Source organism: Ixodes scapularis, unplaced genomic scaffold (genome assembly GCF_016920785.2).
Source record: "Ixodes scapularis isolate PalLabHiFi unplaced genomic scaffold, ASM1692078v2 PGA_scaffold2__306_contigs__length_199485367, whole genome shotgun sequence".
Classification (NCBI taxonomy): domain Eukaryota; kingdom Metazoa; phylum Arthropoda; class Arachnida; order Ixodida; family Ixodidae; genus Ixodes; species Ixodes scapularis.
In genome coordinates this window covers 77,184,365-77,200,700 of record NW_024609857.1, presented here as the reverse complement: position 1 = coordinate 77,200,700, position 16,336 = coordinate 77,184,365, and the positions used below count along the sequence as shown (strand labels likewise).

At 44.7% G+C, this 16,336-nt stretch overlaps 1 protein-coding gene across 1 annotated transcript; it reads right to left on the bottom strand.

Annotated features, from left to right (window-relative positions):
* Positions 1-1,778: 1,778 nt before the first annotated feature.
* Positions 1,779-2,465, bottom strand: LOC120849693 (uncharacterized protein K02A2.6-like). The gene has a single exon (XM_040221907.1). The coding sequence runs from the start codon at positions 2,463-2,465 to the stop codon at positions 1,779-1,781; it is 687 nt and encodes a 228-aa protein (XP_040077841.1).
* Positions 2,466-16,336: the final 13,871 nt, after the last annotated feature.

The window sequence follows — 16,336 nt, the reverse complement described above, 5'->3', positions numbered from 1 at the left end:
CTTTGATACATTGGTTCTTCTTCAATTTATCCTGCATCGAGACTTTCTGATTTATCTGGAACGTCTTGTGGCGACTCTTCTTGTCGTAATTTCTCTTTTGACGAGCCCGTTCACGAGATCCTTCGGGCGACTGGCCTGACTTGATCAAATCCATCGTCGTTCGGTAGTGTCGTTTGTTTAGCATCTCGCATGGGGGTTGTCCCGTCGTAGAGTGTAGTGTCACCCTATACAAGGAGGAGGAACTGTCTTAGTCCTTCCTTTCCCTCCCCCTTGGATTTACGAAAGGCAGACGTTAGTGCCCTCACAAAGTTTCCGGCTAAGCCGTTTGACTGAGGGTGGTGCGGTGGTGTTAAGATGTGTCTAATTCCTTGTTTTTCTAGAAAATTCTGAAAAATGGCACTAATGTACTGTGTTCCATTATCGCTGACTGCCTGCTCCGGCAGTGCATGAACAAGGGAGATTTCCTTGAATGCTTCCACCGTCCGCTGAGCTCTGGTCGACGGCATCAAAGTGACTCCAGGACACTTGCTGTACGCGTCGATCACCACCAAGTACATGGTGTTCTGGTATTCTGCGAAATCTGTATAGATTCAATACCAGGGTCGTTTTGGTACTTCCCACTGATGTAGGGGAACATTTTCGTTACTGTCAGGGACTGAAGCACAAGCTTCCCAAGCCTCACTTTTCGCTTCACGGTCTTTGTCCATGTTTGGCCACCACACGTATAGGAACGGGCAAACATGTTATTTTTTGATCATCCAAGGTGTCCTTCATGTATTAAATCCAGAAGACTCCGTCGAAACCTAAGAGGGATCACTGTGCGCATGCCCCAAACTAGGCAGCTATTTTCCACAGTGAGTTCCGACTGTCTCGTGTATGGTTGCACTTCTGCGTCGCGTTCAATCGACGGCCATCCTTCCATGACGTACCGGTAAGCCTGCGACAGTGTCTTGTCTTTAGCAGTCTCCGCCGCGATGTCGGATGCTCTGACTTAAGTTTGCTATTAATTTTTTCAACAATTGCCATGATGTCTGAAGAAATGAAGCTCACAGCATCGGCGACTTCATGTTGAAGTTCCTCGTCAAACTCTGCATCAGGTCCCTGAGGTAGTCGTAACAAGCCATCTGCGTTTCCAAACTGAGTTGTTGGAGTATACATAATGTCATGCAAGTGCCCTTGTAGGGTCAAGGCCCATCGTTGAACTCTGTTGGCAGCCGTCACAGGGATTCCTTTCACTGGACCAAAAATCACCGTCAATGGTTTGTGATCAGTATACAAGACAAATCTTCTTCACCACAGATACTGATGAAACTTCTTTACGCCAAAAATTATGGCTAGAGCTTCTCGCTCAATCTGGGCATATCGTTTCGCGGCGGAAGTCAGCGCTTTCAATGCATGCGCAATTGGGCGTTCCTTTCCTTTTATCTTGTGGAAGATGATCGCTCCAACGACATCTGGTGAAGCATCAGTCGCCAAATAGATTGTCTCGCTTAGATCGAAGTGAACAAGCGTCCCCATAAACCTTAGACGTGTTTTATGTCTTCGAAGGCTTCTACGCAAGACAAATTTTATTGCCAAGGAACATTTTTCTGGAGTAGATTACTCAGTGGTGCGCAAAGGTCGGCTCACCGTGGCAAATACTTTGCGTAATACTGAACCATGCCCAAAAATGCCCAAAGCTCTGGAAGGTTAGACGGCGCCGGCTTCTTCAGTATGGATCCAACTTTCCTTTGAGAAGGTCGTATTCCTTCCGCTTAAAAAAATCTGGCCCAAACATTTCACTTCTGGAGACCACTGGTCTTCAGGACAATGACGATTGGGGTGGCCGACTGCGCTGTTTCCACTGGAGTCAATACGCTGTTGGCTACCCGTTTCTTCAAGTCAGACTCTGCCGCTTCGCGCAATGCAAACGGTAGTGGTCTTGGCCGTATGAACTGCGGGATGACATTCTCTTTGAAGTGAAGTTGAGCCTTGATCTTCGTGCACCGACCAAGTTCGTTTCTGAATGGTACTGCGTACCTAGTCAGCAGCGTCTTGAGGCTCTTTTCTGTTTTCACAAGAGCGACGAACAAGTTGTTGAGATCCAATTTCAGAGCTCTCACCCAGATCCTGCCCAACAAATTGACTTGGCTTGTGTTAGTAAAAATAGCCTCTAGACTCTTCTTTTTGCCTTGACATTCAACCTGAAGCTCACATTGGCCCTTGACCTTGATGACCTCCTTGCTGAAACTTTGCAGTTTGTACGGTGTTTCGTTCAGCTTCGGTTTTCCGAGGCAATGCCAAGTCTTAATGTCCAGTAAGGTGAGTTGTGAACCCGTGTCTATTTGGAGTTCCACTCGTTTGCCTTCAATCTGAGATTCCAAAAAATTGCTATCTCGATTGAAAACGGACTGAACCCTGGCGATTACTTGCACCGTTTTTTTCCTTGTGGATCGGGATTTGCCAGACTGTCCTTTCCTGCACATCTTGGCAATGTGTCCCTTGATTCCACAAGCTCTGCAATCTTCAGACTTGAACCGGCACTTGTCTTCGACATGGTCTGAATTCCCGCAACGGAAACATTGTCTAGCAGACCTCTGTAGATCTCTCACCTGGCTGACTGCGATGGGTAATTCTGCGTCACTTCTCAATTGACGGGACTCTTCATGCGCTCGAAGAAAGCTTTCCGACAATCTGAGTTCAATGTCAAACGATAACTCTTTCTCAAGGACGAGACGTGCCCTCAAGCGTTGATTTCGAAGTCAAACTATAAAAGCAGTGAGCAACGAACATGCGTAAGCATCGACTTCATTCTTATACTCCCAGTTTCAGCTGACTCATCGTAGTCGTGCCAGGAATTCGGTTGGTGTCTTGCTTTCATCCTGGCTTGTTCAAAACAACTTCGCCCGTTCAAATTCCTTGAAACGCTTCGGCGAAAAATGAGTGTCCAGTGTTTTTGTCAATTCCGCACACGGAACTTCACTAACTTGCCTCGGTTGAACCAGAGAGCGCAACAGCTTGAATGTCACGGACCTCAGAAATGCAATCAGAAAGTTCCTTTTTCTGGCATCATCTGTCGTTCCGGCTATGTCCAGAGATGCTTTGAACCTTATTTGGTATAGGTTCCAGTCCTATTTCTCCGGGTCGAATGGTTCTGGTCCCAAGAACCGGAAGACGTTCGATGTTGCTCGCTGCGATGTCTCGCTCGATGCATTCATCATCTTGAGCGGTTCTCCAGCAATTCTCCAGGAACCCTCGTCGCCAATTTGTAGTGGAGTGGACACGGACCCGTATGGCAGGATAAATGTACTTTACTTTGGGCCCGAGAACTGCACTGCGAAGTCCGTTCTTCATACGCGCCAGGATCCGAATCTCTCGATTCACGGGAGCCCAGCACGCTTCTATGTCTCGAGTCTTTCTCGCCTTCTACGCTACTACACTTTTCACTTCTTCAAATTTACGAATCTGGCAACGGCATCTTAAAGGAAAACTCCGATCAAAAGTCGAACCAAAGTAAACGACTTATATTGATTGACGGAGACTAAATACGAGCGCTGCAGAAATGGGATTCCACTAATGGGATCCCGCAATCAATTCTAAAACCTAAATTAAAAATGCTACCACTAGCCTCTCAGTGGATATTCAGTATGTCAAGCAACCTTGTGCCCAGATGTCATGTTCGTATTCAAAGTAGGTTACTTGTTTGTACTGCCACTTCTTTCTCCGTGTTTTTCTTCTGCGTTCTGAGCCGTCCCGGCGGACAAATTCTGATTGTTATGTTTTGTTCAAGCGGCCGTACTTTGTGAGTGATCCTCAGCAATCGCACAAGAATATATTTGACTCCCTGCTCGCTTTAGCGCAACGTGGTGCCGACGGTGGCATTCACTGACGGCCATAGTTTAGTTCGTTGCTGCTCAGTGCGGGCTTACGATTAGCTTCCACTATGCTTCGTCAACGTGCATTGCACGCCACCAAGAATGTAGTTCTTCTCAGAAGTTACGCGCGTGACGATGATGCAATTAATGCAAAGGTGCAAGCAAGCTGGACAATAATCACAATAATAATCTTTGAAAAAGGGAAACAAGAGGACAGAAGACAAGCCCAAATATTAACACACAGCTAAGTGACTGGTGCGTGACCGAAAGAACCCGCCTGCTTTTGTCATCGAATCGAGGACCTTTCCATTTAATGTGGAGCGCTCTACCAACTGACCTTATAACCAGGAGTTAACGCAATTAGTGTTTCCTGGTTCGATGCCAAGACCATGCAGATTTGGTCGGTCGTGCACCAGTCACCTATAGCTGTGTTTGTAGGTTTGTGTTTGTACTTTGTCCCCCTAGTTCCCCTTCTCCGGGGATTATTATCGTCAGTCTTGTCCAGGTCGCTTGCAGCTATACATTAACAGCATTATCACCATAACCTTAAAATGTAGGTCATTCACCGTGGCATTTGTTAGACAGGTGGCAGTTGATAAACCCCGTTTGCTCTACTCACGTATAACTCCTGGTTAGCTCAGGAATAAAGAAATACAAAAAATCCTGGTTAGCTCAGTTGGTAGAGCATTCCACTGGAAATACAGAAGTCCCTGGTTCGATACCAGGATCAGGCTAATATTTTCGGTTGCGCGCCAGTCACCTAGTTGTGTTTCTAGATTTGTGCTCGTCATTTCTACCCCTTGTTCCCCTTCTCTAGGGATTATTTGCGTCATTCTTGCCCAGTTCGCTTGCGTCTTTGCATTAACTGAATTATCATCCTAACCTTAAAATGCAGGCCGTTTACCATTGTTGGTGTCAGAGTGGTGGCGGCTGAGAAAACCCGTTTGCTCTATTGACGTCTTACTCCTGGTTAGCTCAGTTGGTAGAGCGCTGCGCTGGAAATGGAGAGGTTCCTGTTTTGATAACAGGACCAGGCAAATTTTTTCGGTCGTGCACCAGTCGCCTAGCTGTGTTCGCAAATTTTTGTTTGCCCTTTGTCCCCTTTGTTCACTTCTCAATGTATTATTATCGTCGATAAGTGGGTGCTGGTTCTGAGCCTGCACTGCGCCTGCGTTTATCGTGACAAACTCGCTTTCGCCCGGCAACCTTTGTCAATATGTACTGGTATTTGCTACAGATGGTTGATATCTACGAAGCAAAGCAAAGAAACAACCGCATCATTTGACTTGGCTCATTTTAACTGCTCTTGGGACTAGACCAGTTGTACGCCTTCCGGTGCGAGGGTAAGAGCTTTGCTGCACACAATGGCCCTGCAGCTGATCTGATGGGTTCCCATCATGCTCAAGCCGAAAGTTTTGGTTCGCCGTAGACAGCCGAAGGAAACTGTTGTGGTAGTATAATTACAAAATTACGCCAGCCATCGAAAAGAAATTCCCCCTTATAATTCATGTACACTGCCTTCACTAAAAAGAATCGAAATATTAAAATCGAGAAAATGTGCCGGAGTCGCCCTTTAAAGCTCGCATCGTGATGTTCGGAATATAAGAGGCACCGGTCACGTGTAGCGTCTATCAAGGAATGTCAGCGGTCTATGCAGACTGCAGCACTGTTCTCAGATGGCGCTGCAGCGGTCAGTCACCCACTTGTCGTGTTCTCTGTTTACAGCGTGGAGGAAAAGGGGGGGGGGGGGGGCTGACGCGAGACCCTTTGGAACACATGTATTGTATATAGGCACGATCGCCAATTATCTAGGGTCTCATTCCAATCCTCTTAGCGGTCGCCGTGTCAACAGAAGAATCTGACGTCTGAGTAAGCATCAAGCGTTATATCCGTTGACACAAACTAAACAGTAAATAACATTCATATAATGTTTTATATGCCCGCTCTATTTTTATGTTTATGAGGTAGCTCGCGAAGTCGAACCATCAAAATGTATTCGCTGAAATTTTTTGGAGATCTGCGTAACCCATAAACATTTGCTTAGCTTGTGTGATCTTGTCACGCCCGCCGTTGACCGAGCGCGTACGTGGCAGAATGGATACCGCGATTGGCTGTCGCGCGGAGAGTGTGGGTTCGATTGCACGGACCGGTATGTAATTTTATTTATTCTTTCTAGTTGGCGTTCTAGCGAATTCGAAAACGTTCTCGTCTGACCAAATTACGAATATTCTACGCTCCGAACGTTCTAGGCCGAATATTTTAGACATCCACGGAAACACAAACGCCCCCCCCCCCCCCCCCCCCCCCCCCCGTGGCAAGCCTGAGTCAGTCTCGCCCCACCATTCGATCCTGCTGTTACGCCGACTTCGACGCCCGCTACGCTCTGTTCTTATCTTCTGTTCACTTCTTTTGTTTCAGGAACAAGTTCGCCCCATTAAACGTTTTAGTTTCCCGAGTTATTCTTTGTTTCGTCACCTCGTCATTCGTGGAAATATTCACTAGAATTATACAGGGTGTTTTTGTTTAAGCTTAACAGATTTATTTTTTTGAAAAAATCTGTGAAAGCTTAACTGACACGGATTGAGCAGGTGAGTTATAGGCCCAGGAGACATATTATAGAGGAGCTAATCGTCAGGGGAAGTCTAATAATTCACTAAAATTGCTAAATTAACTTTTTTATAAGTGAAAATAGACATATGGTTTAATTAGAAACTTTCTGAGTTTCTAATTAAAACACCCCTAAATCTATATATATATATATATATATATATATATATTTTATTTCTTTGAGCGCGTGGGAAGCGCAGTAGTGCGCTGAAGTTACCACCCGTGAAACATGCACAAGGCTGGGGCAAGAAGACGTGGGTGATGAGAGACAGAAAAACCACGCGGGCGCGTTATCGCACCGGTAGCCTTGCTCCCGCTGCACGAGCGGTAAATTTAGCGCCCCACCGGGTACGCGTGCTTCCCATGCGCTCCAAGTCTATCTAATATTGAGTGATTTAGGGGTTTTCGATGACGCTATGACGCTCTGCAAGTTTTTAATTAAAACCGCATGTTTATTTTCTATCACTAATTTTTAATTAACTTATTGTAATTAATTAGTCAACTGATCGTTGCGATTAGCTTCCTCTACGATTGCCCCTGAAGGTACAACTCACCTGCAAAAACAACATTAGAGTAGCTTCCAAGGCTGCTTTTTTTTTATCTTTTAAGCTTAAAAATAAACAGTGTGTTTGTTGTTGCGCAGTAATTTAATTATAGGTACGGACTACTCAAAAATCGCGGGATGTCGCATATATGCACGTATCTTTCTTTGAGACTCGTTCTTCGCTACTTTGACAGGATAACGCGACATCCTCATTGTGTAATGCGCGAAATTGGGATGCCCGCGGGGCTCGTCATGGCCTCTGTTTTTAGGCCGTCGATAAATACAGAGATTGACTTTTGTTGTAATTTGATGATTATAGTATTCCTTAGGCTAGATATTATGCAATTATGAGCCACTAACTTTGACTAAAATAAACTGTTGTCGCTAATTTTTACTATGAATATCAATAACCTCAATCTTTCAACACTGGAGTTGCCGTAATATTAAAATATCACAGCTCGTACCAACAGTCATCTACGAAACCGAAAACGAAACGTTACTTTCATTCTTTCCCAGGTGCGTGGAGATTGGATTTCTATTTTTATTTCATTCAAATATTGATACCAAGGAGATTCTTGCGCATGCAATACATCAGCGGGAACTTGAACATATTAAAAAAGAACAAAAAAAGACAAGTTATGACACAGTATTTCCAACACTCGAATATGATGAACAGTCACTGATGCGGGTTCATAAAATATCTCAACATTTTTTTTTTTTTTTGTTCAGCAGATCTACGTCTTGTTTCGTCAACAAAGAAACTGGGAGGGCTTTCCGGTCGCCAATTTACTAAGGCCCCTAATAAGAGAGATGGCGAGAGACGACACGAAAAGCTTTTTGTTGTATCTCTTACTTCCTGTCCCTGTGTGGTGGCGCTTATTGTCAAAAGGAACGATGCACCAACTAACCCATCTGTCACTTTGAAGACATCTTCTCCCTTCTCCTCTGGCGCGCTCAATTTTTATCTTTAGATTTTGCTCCTTCGCACACGCGCATCGACGGTAGCGCCGCCTGTCCCGCTCTAAGATAGCAGACCGCCTTCATATACTTGGTTTCAACTTGAATCAGAGTACAGCCAAAGTCTTAAGATGCGGATGCTCCAAGAAAGATGATGAAAGCCGTGAGGTTGCGGTCTCGAGGTTACTTGATTGGCGGCATGGGCTACTACACTTCGTTTCACATCAAGACCATATGCCGCCGACGCAACCACCTAAATGGGACCTATCAGAGAGCATCAAAAGCGCACCATCATGTTTTTTGTCGTTTTTTTTGTACGTGTTTCATTATCGCTGAACCAATTATAAACCAAAGATGCTCAAGTAGTTGCGTTTTTGTCTCTGTTTGGTCGTTCCCATGAGGTCGTAGCGTGAGCTGCGTCTGGACTTCAGCTAAAGCACAGTTACGCAAACGAACTAACGTAAAACGAAAACAAACGGGCACGGCACTTGACCAGAAACCGTGGATTGATTGGCGTTCATTTTCTATCAGGTGGTCTCATTGTTTCTGTCATGCTCGGATCGCGACCCTTCTGATAATCACCCAAATCGCACCGTCAGACGTGCTGGGAAAAACCACCCCACTGCAAACCTTCGTCAACAACTGCGCTACATCCGTCGACCATAAAAGCCAAGCCAGACGGAGCACCCACCAGTGGGCTCGGCACTCGCCAACAAGATGTCATAGCTAAATCGTCCATCCTTCGCTATCAGGTTAGTTGGAATAAAATAATTGAGCTGTTTAGAAACACTAATCGTTTTAATAGTTGTGCCGAGCCCCCAGTGTAGTTGTTTTTTTTTTTTGGCGAAGAACTGTGTATATATGTTAGGACTCTTATTTGCGGTGACGTTAAAATAAACGATTCATGAAATAACGAGAACCATTGTTACAAATTAATACTAATGTCGAAATACTCCTACAGCGCGCGAATAGTTTAAAAGAAACGTTAGAGCAATTGAATGCAAGAGTTATGTCAAGTGAAGACCACACAATAAAGTCAGAGTGAAGAACTTCGAAGTCATGTTGAGACTCTCAAGTCAAAAATCGGTGAACTTGAAAACAGAGAATATAGAAGCAATTTAGTAATACACGAACTAACGGCTCCAACTGACCTGATAGCGAAAGATAGACGATTTAGCTATGGCATCTTGGAGGCGAGTGCCGAGCCCACTGGCGTGTGACCCGTCTGGCTTGACTTTTATTGACGGCGGATGCAGCGCAGTTGTTGTAGAAGGTTTGCAGTGGGTTGGTTTTTCCCAGCGGGAAACTTTCTCCGCTAAATTTAGTGGAAAAGTTTTCCCCACAACATTTAGCGAGGAAATGTTACCGCTAAATTGAATTAAAAAGTTCCCCGCGAAAAGTTTACCCGCTAAAATTAGCGGGGAGATTTAGCGAACATTTTCGTCTAAATAACCTTGGAGCAGGAGAGGACGGGGGGAGGGCACGGAGGGGCATACCCTCCCGCCCGTACCCTCACCTCCTCCTTCTCAAGAGCTGCGCTCTAGTTCGGCATCACAGAAAACAACAAAGGCCTTTCATTTATTTTAACGCAGGAATTGCGCCGGCGGCCGCGGTCTAAGGTAGTGTTCAGAACAGGTTGGAACCTGATTTTGCTAGTTGCCAACAGGTAACCGAACAGATATTTTTAATGCATCGCAAAACCGGAGCCGCACCGGAAAAAGGAAAGATGAAAAGCTACTAAACCCGAGCCCGAACCGAACCGAAATAATGGCCGGTTCGTTAGCTTGTTCGATGCAAGATTAACTAATGAAACGATTAAGGAATTTCACGCGATAAATAAACAGAACGAACATAACGTAATTCTCAATCTGCTTCATTTTGGGTCTGCAAAAGCGGACGCAAATACCTCACTGATCGTGACAATTATCATGTTTCCTGCCTTTACCCAGCTCCGTACATCCGCTAACTCAGGCAAACATAGTGATTAAGGAACGGAAACCAGAATCCTCACTCGTGCAGATATCAAGTGTTTCGGCAATTATGTTTAGATTCTTTTATACTTGGGTTGTAAAACATTTGCTTGTTGCGTAGATTCACATATTTACAACATAAGCATTTGATATATAATCCCGATACACTCTACAGCTAACACATATGTTCAAGAAAACAGGTTGACACAGTTCAGGATTTTGTGATTCTGCAAAAACGCTTGACTTGTACGTATTTCATATCAGTGTTCTCTAACCTGGCAAAGTTACCGGAGTTGAATCCAAACAGAATTATTTCTATGAAGATAAAATTCAATATTATAAGAAAAGATAGCGAGTAGTAAATGAGGTCGCCCGAAACGAATTTTAAAGGGATTAGTTTAAAATAAGAATAAACACTTTTTTACATTACTCGATGTAAATCCGTTTTGTCATCTAATTTTCTTTATATGCTTTTCTTAACACTTCGCGGTTTAAAAAAAAATCTGCAGTAGAGAACAGATGGTACAGTATATTTGGCAGCTTAAAATTAGGATTAAAACGTTATACGGCTATATTCGCTCATTACAGAGGTCTGCATCCAGTTGTTTTGTTGAGTTCTGGCACAATAGTGTTGGAACCATAAGTTTGAGGATTCAATATAGTCAATGTTTACATTTACGGATGCACTCCCCTGTTGATTGTGTGTATGTAAGACTGACTACTAATTTTCTCCTTCAGAAACGTTTCGGTTAATCCTTCAGGGAGCTACCACTGTCGCCTTTAAGAAGAAAACAATGGCGAGTAATATGATGAAGTGCCTTATAATTGCACTTCTGCTCACAGGTGAACAATAATTTGCATTACAGCTCGTATGCAAAAAACACCACTTCAAACCTGAAGCTAGGAAAGTTGCTAAACCTTAGACATCTAGTGCATAAATAACTTTATCAAAATTTCACTTTTTCTGGATAATAGTCGACATGTTTCACTGTTTTTCGACATTTTTTTTTTGTAAAGAAAGTTTTAATTTTTAATTGAGTCAATTAATAGAGGTTGTTAGACTGTTGCTCACGACCGCTTTCAGTTTACACACGCCAATAACCAATATTCTGAACCATAAAAAATAGGAAAAAAAAGGAGCTACAATAGGATCTCGGAAACGTTGTTAAACCGCATAAAATAAATTTGGTAGTTACAAGTTGATTGCATATATTGCTCAGAATATATTTTTTTTTATTTTGTGAAAATTATAAAAGGGAGCTAATAGCTCACTTTCACGGGCTCTACGCCTGTCCAGAATGCCTTATGAAGCTTGGGATATTCGCGTAAATCCTTAGATTAGTCTCATGTCGAGAGTTAAAAAGTCTACATTTCTTGCTTGGTATTACCTAATGAGTATGCGTGTGCTCGAAGGAACAAAAACGTTCAGCTCTCTTTGATCGAGATAGAGGACAAGGCGATTACTAGAAAAAATCTGCCGAATCTATTCCCACCTTAGCACTTGGGGTTTTTCGGAAACATATTTCGTACGTTGTACAGCTTCGAATTCCGACGCAAAAAGAAAGCCGCCATCGATCTGGCAAAACGAATCTAGACGTTGTTGTCTTTTTGTTTCTGAAATTGACGCATTTTCGAAACTAAAAATACAGAAGTCATCGTTTTTTTAGGAAAGACGCTTACACTTGGCAGTTTTCTATAGACCTTTGGGCGGACAATAAATTTAAGGAGTGAAAATACTTCATAGAAACACTTTTTTAACTACCCGTTTCAACGCGCGAAACTAAATGCAAATCTATGCGCATCAGCAGGCGCTTCCAAAAGAAAACATGTATCGGGTGTGTGTATGAAACACGTGTTCATATATTTCGCATATCTTAAAATTGAGAGTCACATGCTTCATGGTAACCATGTCAAACCACAAGCTTGCATGGTTATAAATATTTTTTTCGATAAGTTTTAACACTTTAAGTAGTTCTTCCAAACTTTTTTTGGTGCAATAGGTAAAGGTTTCACATTAATAATTTTGCTGATCCCTCTTTAAAAATATTGTTGCAGTCACAACTTACACGTCAACGGCGGCGTTCAAAAGACAATCCGAAGATATACCTTCACCATCTCTTTTACCTGAAAGCAACGCATTCGGTGCATACCGTCAAAATATCAAGAAATTGCCAACCGGAGGGACGTCTTTCGCCAATCCTAATAAATAAAATAGCGCAATTGTTAAATATTTTATGCCATCGGGTTTATTTGGCATTCCCATATGCATGGCATACATTTTTTTTTGACCTGCAAGAACGTTTATTCAAGTATGTTTGTATAACTTTTTGTCCAGCATGAATTGTTCTGCGGTTTCTGTGCTGGAAAAATGTAACATGGTTTAATAAAACAGTGTCTGCATTTCGTATCTTTTGTTTTTCTGTCCGATGCGCCTCTTATTTTATTTGTTTCTTCATACACGCATTTGTAAAAACAGAAACGACTTACTGGCCGTGCATCAACAATTCCAAGGTGTATTTCAATGCTAAGAACTTCATTCTATGAAGGGAGTTCATCGAATGAGGCCACCGCTGAAACGTAGACCTCGTCATAGAGCCTAGTATGTGCCATTTAGCAAGGTGTAAGTGCGTGAATCATCATGCTCAAAGTCATATGTCGGGATACATTTTCACATAGTCATTCATCGTTCATGGGACTATGCAGTTAGTTTTGTAGGTGCCCCATGCGAAAGCATGTACACCTTACAAAGCATTTGTGCAGAAATTTCAGTTTCGGTTTTCTTTTCCTTTCTCGACCTCAATCTGTTGTTTTAGGTATCGTTTTACGGGGCTGCAATTCTGGGTTACTCTGAACAGAGTCCAAAATAAGGTAACAAAACAAAAGTTATAAATTATCGATGTTCTCATATGTAGTGAACGCTTAACCTTAGCATCAAGATTGGAAGAACACTGCGCATTTGTTTTACACCGAAATACGGTGGCGCTTACCTCCGACTTTGATAAGTCCACTTTTACCTTACAAAGTCACGAGGTTCTTTAAAGCCATTGTTTCTGCAGAGTAGTGCAAGCCTAGAAATACAATGATATCCCTCGCACACGTGTTTATGTCATAGCATTAGCAATAAACGGTAGAAATATTCATGTTCGCCAAGCATTGACAAATACCTCGGTTTGAGAGGTGCGTTCCGGAAACACATCGATTTCCAGCCTCATCATGAGGAAGCCGCCGACCTAACATAGAAAAGCACTGATATGAAATTTCATTGCTTTATTATGCTTGATTGCCACGACAAAATTCAGCAAAAATTCGTAGGAAATCGGGACTAGCATGGTAAAATTATCAAACCACAGACGCCCCCGTTTTCTTCTAAGGTTGTGCTCAAGCTGCACCATATGTTCATTGTAAATATGGAACTTCTGACTGTACCAACGAAAGTGAAAGCGGCGCTGACTTGGTGGTACCCGCTTTATTGTCGCTCCCTTGACCTCTCACTGAAGCTTGTGCCAGTTTTCCCAATGTACCTGAATTTCGTTGAAATTTGATAGGTGAGCGACGTGACACGAGCTTCATACCCGTCGAAAGGCTTCTTCTTGGATGCGCCACCCCTTCCTATGTGATTGCTTATTCATGGACAGAGGTTTCAGAATTTTGTAGGGGCTGAAAATACAACATTGCCATTTTTTTCTTAGCCCGAGACTGACGCAGGAAAAAAGGAAACGTTCAAAGTAGAAAAAAAAATGAACAGTCGAGTAGAAGAAAAATTAACATTTCCGTTAAAATGAACGCCGAGGCCCTTTGAAATCAGGGAACAGTTATGAATTTAAGCAATAACATTGCCCTCCGTTTTTGCTAACGCGAATTTCTTTACCTGCTTACTCCAATGAAAATCTCTAACGCTCGACTGTTACTCTCGACGGCCGCTTTCACTGCGACACGGATGCTAATAATTATGTAAACCACATAGATCTATAAGAACCTGTGTTAAAACACAAACACATGCACATTCCGTACGAAGACTATAGAACTAGATCCACGTTATTCACAGCCAGATGTATTCGCGACTGAGTTAAGCATATAAGGAGTTTCTAGGAGGCAGGTAGCGATTGTTTAATAAAGTCCAAAGTGTGCACCAACTTGATGATTCTGAAGAAGACCGGGAGACAAAGAATGTGTTGAGCTACCATACACATAAAGTTCGTGGTTGCGTTAGCCCTGCATATTCGGAGTTCCTTTATGAAACTACAACCGCGAAAACCCTGACTCAACCGTCCCAACTTTTGTAGAGGAGAAGGAATATGTTTCCAGTAGCTCAGGTTCGCCCCCGGGACACCCGAGTCACAAAAAAAAAACGAACGCTGTCCCAGAAAGGAACGGCGACCGACACATCCCAGGCGACAGTGTCAACAAGGCCAAAAACCCAGGCCCCGACCAAATCGCGGAGCAGAGACAGCATGAGCAGCAACGCCGGGCGGACCAGCAAAACCAACCAGATATCAACAGCCCTGAGACTGGACACAACGGCGCAAAAATGAACTGGGCAGCGAGGCCTCCTAACACTTCTCATTCCCCGTGTACCGCGTGCCTCCCTCCCTTGCAATACACTGACACTACAACCGCGGAAAGAAAACACAGGCAACCTCTCCCTACCCTAAAACAAATAACCACCCACAAAACCGACAGACCTGCAACCGAAGGGTCCAAACGAAACACACCCGCGAATACCTAATAGCGTTACGCCCAGACTCTGCAAGAATTGAGGAAGGAAATTAAAGAGGACACCATGGAAGATTTTGAACGCTTCCGACAAACACTTAGAGGTGATGCCAAGGGGCTCAAAGAAGAGCTAGGCGAAGCTCTCATAAAACAGGCACGCAGGGTCTACGGAAGAAAAACAAAGAGGTACAAAAGCAAATAATGCAAAACAAAGTGTGCAGCCGCTCCCCAAACTAGTTTGGGCCGCTATCAGCGACTCCAGACGCAATTCCCCCAACCAGGGCAAAGCCCCTCCTACAAATCTACACACACGGCTCGCGCGACCACGCCGAAACAGGAAGGGTGCACCCGTACCACTGCCCAGTCCCTGAACCCACTGCCGCCTCCTCTCGCACCACGCAAGTCACCATCCTTTAAAACCAGCACCACCGTGAAGAGGGGCAATACTTAACAAGACACAAACCGCCGCGACTCGAGTCCCTCGTACTCTCTCACACACAAGCAACAACTAACCAATCACACCTCCAACCTGACCCCGCACTGCAGCCAACTCAAGAATACAATCAATGCGATGGACAGTTCATCCAGCAGTAGCTCCTCGTGAACACGAATCACAAACAACGCAAATGCAACGCGAGTGCCGTGGCAGTACAGAAAGAAGATTGCGTACCTTCCATCGTGGGCTACGTTGTGTTCAGCCAGGAACTGGCGGACGTGAAAGACAAACCTCGCGTCTGCACACTCGTAGCAGAACGCATCCCGATAATTGTACACACACTCAGTAGCCCAGTGCCCCATGTCTTCCACGAGCACTAGCAACGGGGGAGAAACAATGGAAGCATTTTTCTACTAAACGTGTGTACCTCTCCGAGACGACCGCGAGACTGGTTCGACGACCTTTTCTGGCACTCATACGCAACGCCCGCGAAATGACCAACGACATCCTGATTGTGGGATACTTCAATGCAACGCACACCGCGCTCGGCTACGCCAAGGCCAGAATAAAGGGGAGACGGCTGATGAACCCCATCGATGTCCACCGGCTGACTCTCCTAAACGAGCCCGACCAACCGACTCGGATAGGTAACAGTGTCAGCCGCGACACCTTTCCTGACCTCACGCTCGCTCGAACGCACGACGACTGCACTTGGGCGAACGTCGCGGAGAGCATGGGGTTTGACCACCTCACTCTCGAAACCCAGGTGCCCGTCGTGTTCAACCACAAGCGGCGCCGGCCGCAACGGCTGGTGAACGGGTTCGCGTTCCATCAGATCTGCACGACTACACCAACCGCGGACAATACGACCAACAACGATGACGCGCTCAACGGCTAGAGGCGGGCGTCGAAAGGGCGACCAAGAAGGTTTACGCGACCGACAAGGCGCCCATCATCAGCCCCCCGCTTCTACATCTCTGGGAGGCACGACGCGGTCTCAGAAGGAGGTGGAGAACGAAAATACACAACCGAAAACTCCGCACGCGTGTCGCTCGCATCACACAGGGGGCCGAACAATGCGCCAAAGAGCTGAACCAAGTAGATTGGCACACACTCTGTAGCTAGCTGCAGGGCACTCCGGGCACGACGAAAACTTGAAGCTTGCTGCGCACCTTGCACGACCCTTCTACATCTCGGATCGAGTCGAGCAAGGCCATCACTAAACTCTTCCGCTTTCACCCGAAAAACACGACCG

Coding starts and splice junctions, on each gene's coding strand:
- LOC120849693 (XM_040221907.1), bottom strand. CDS start 2,465: ATGTGCAGGAAAGGACAGTCTGGCAAATCCCGATCCACAAGGAAAAAA.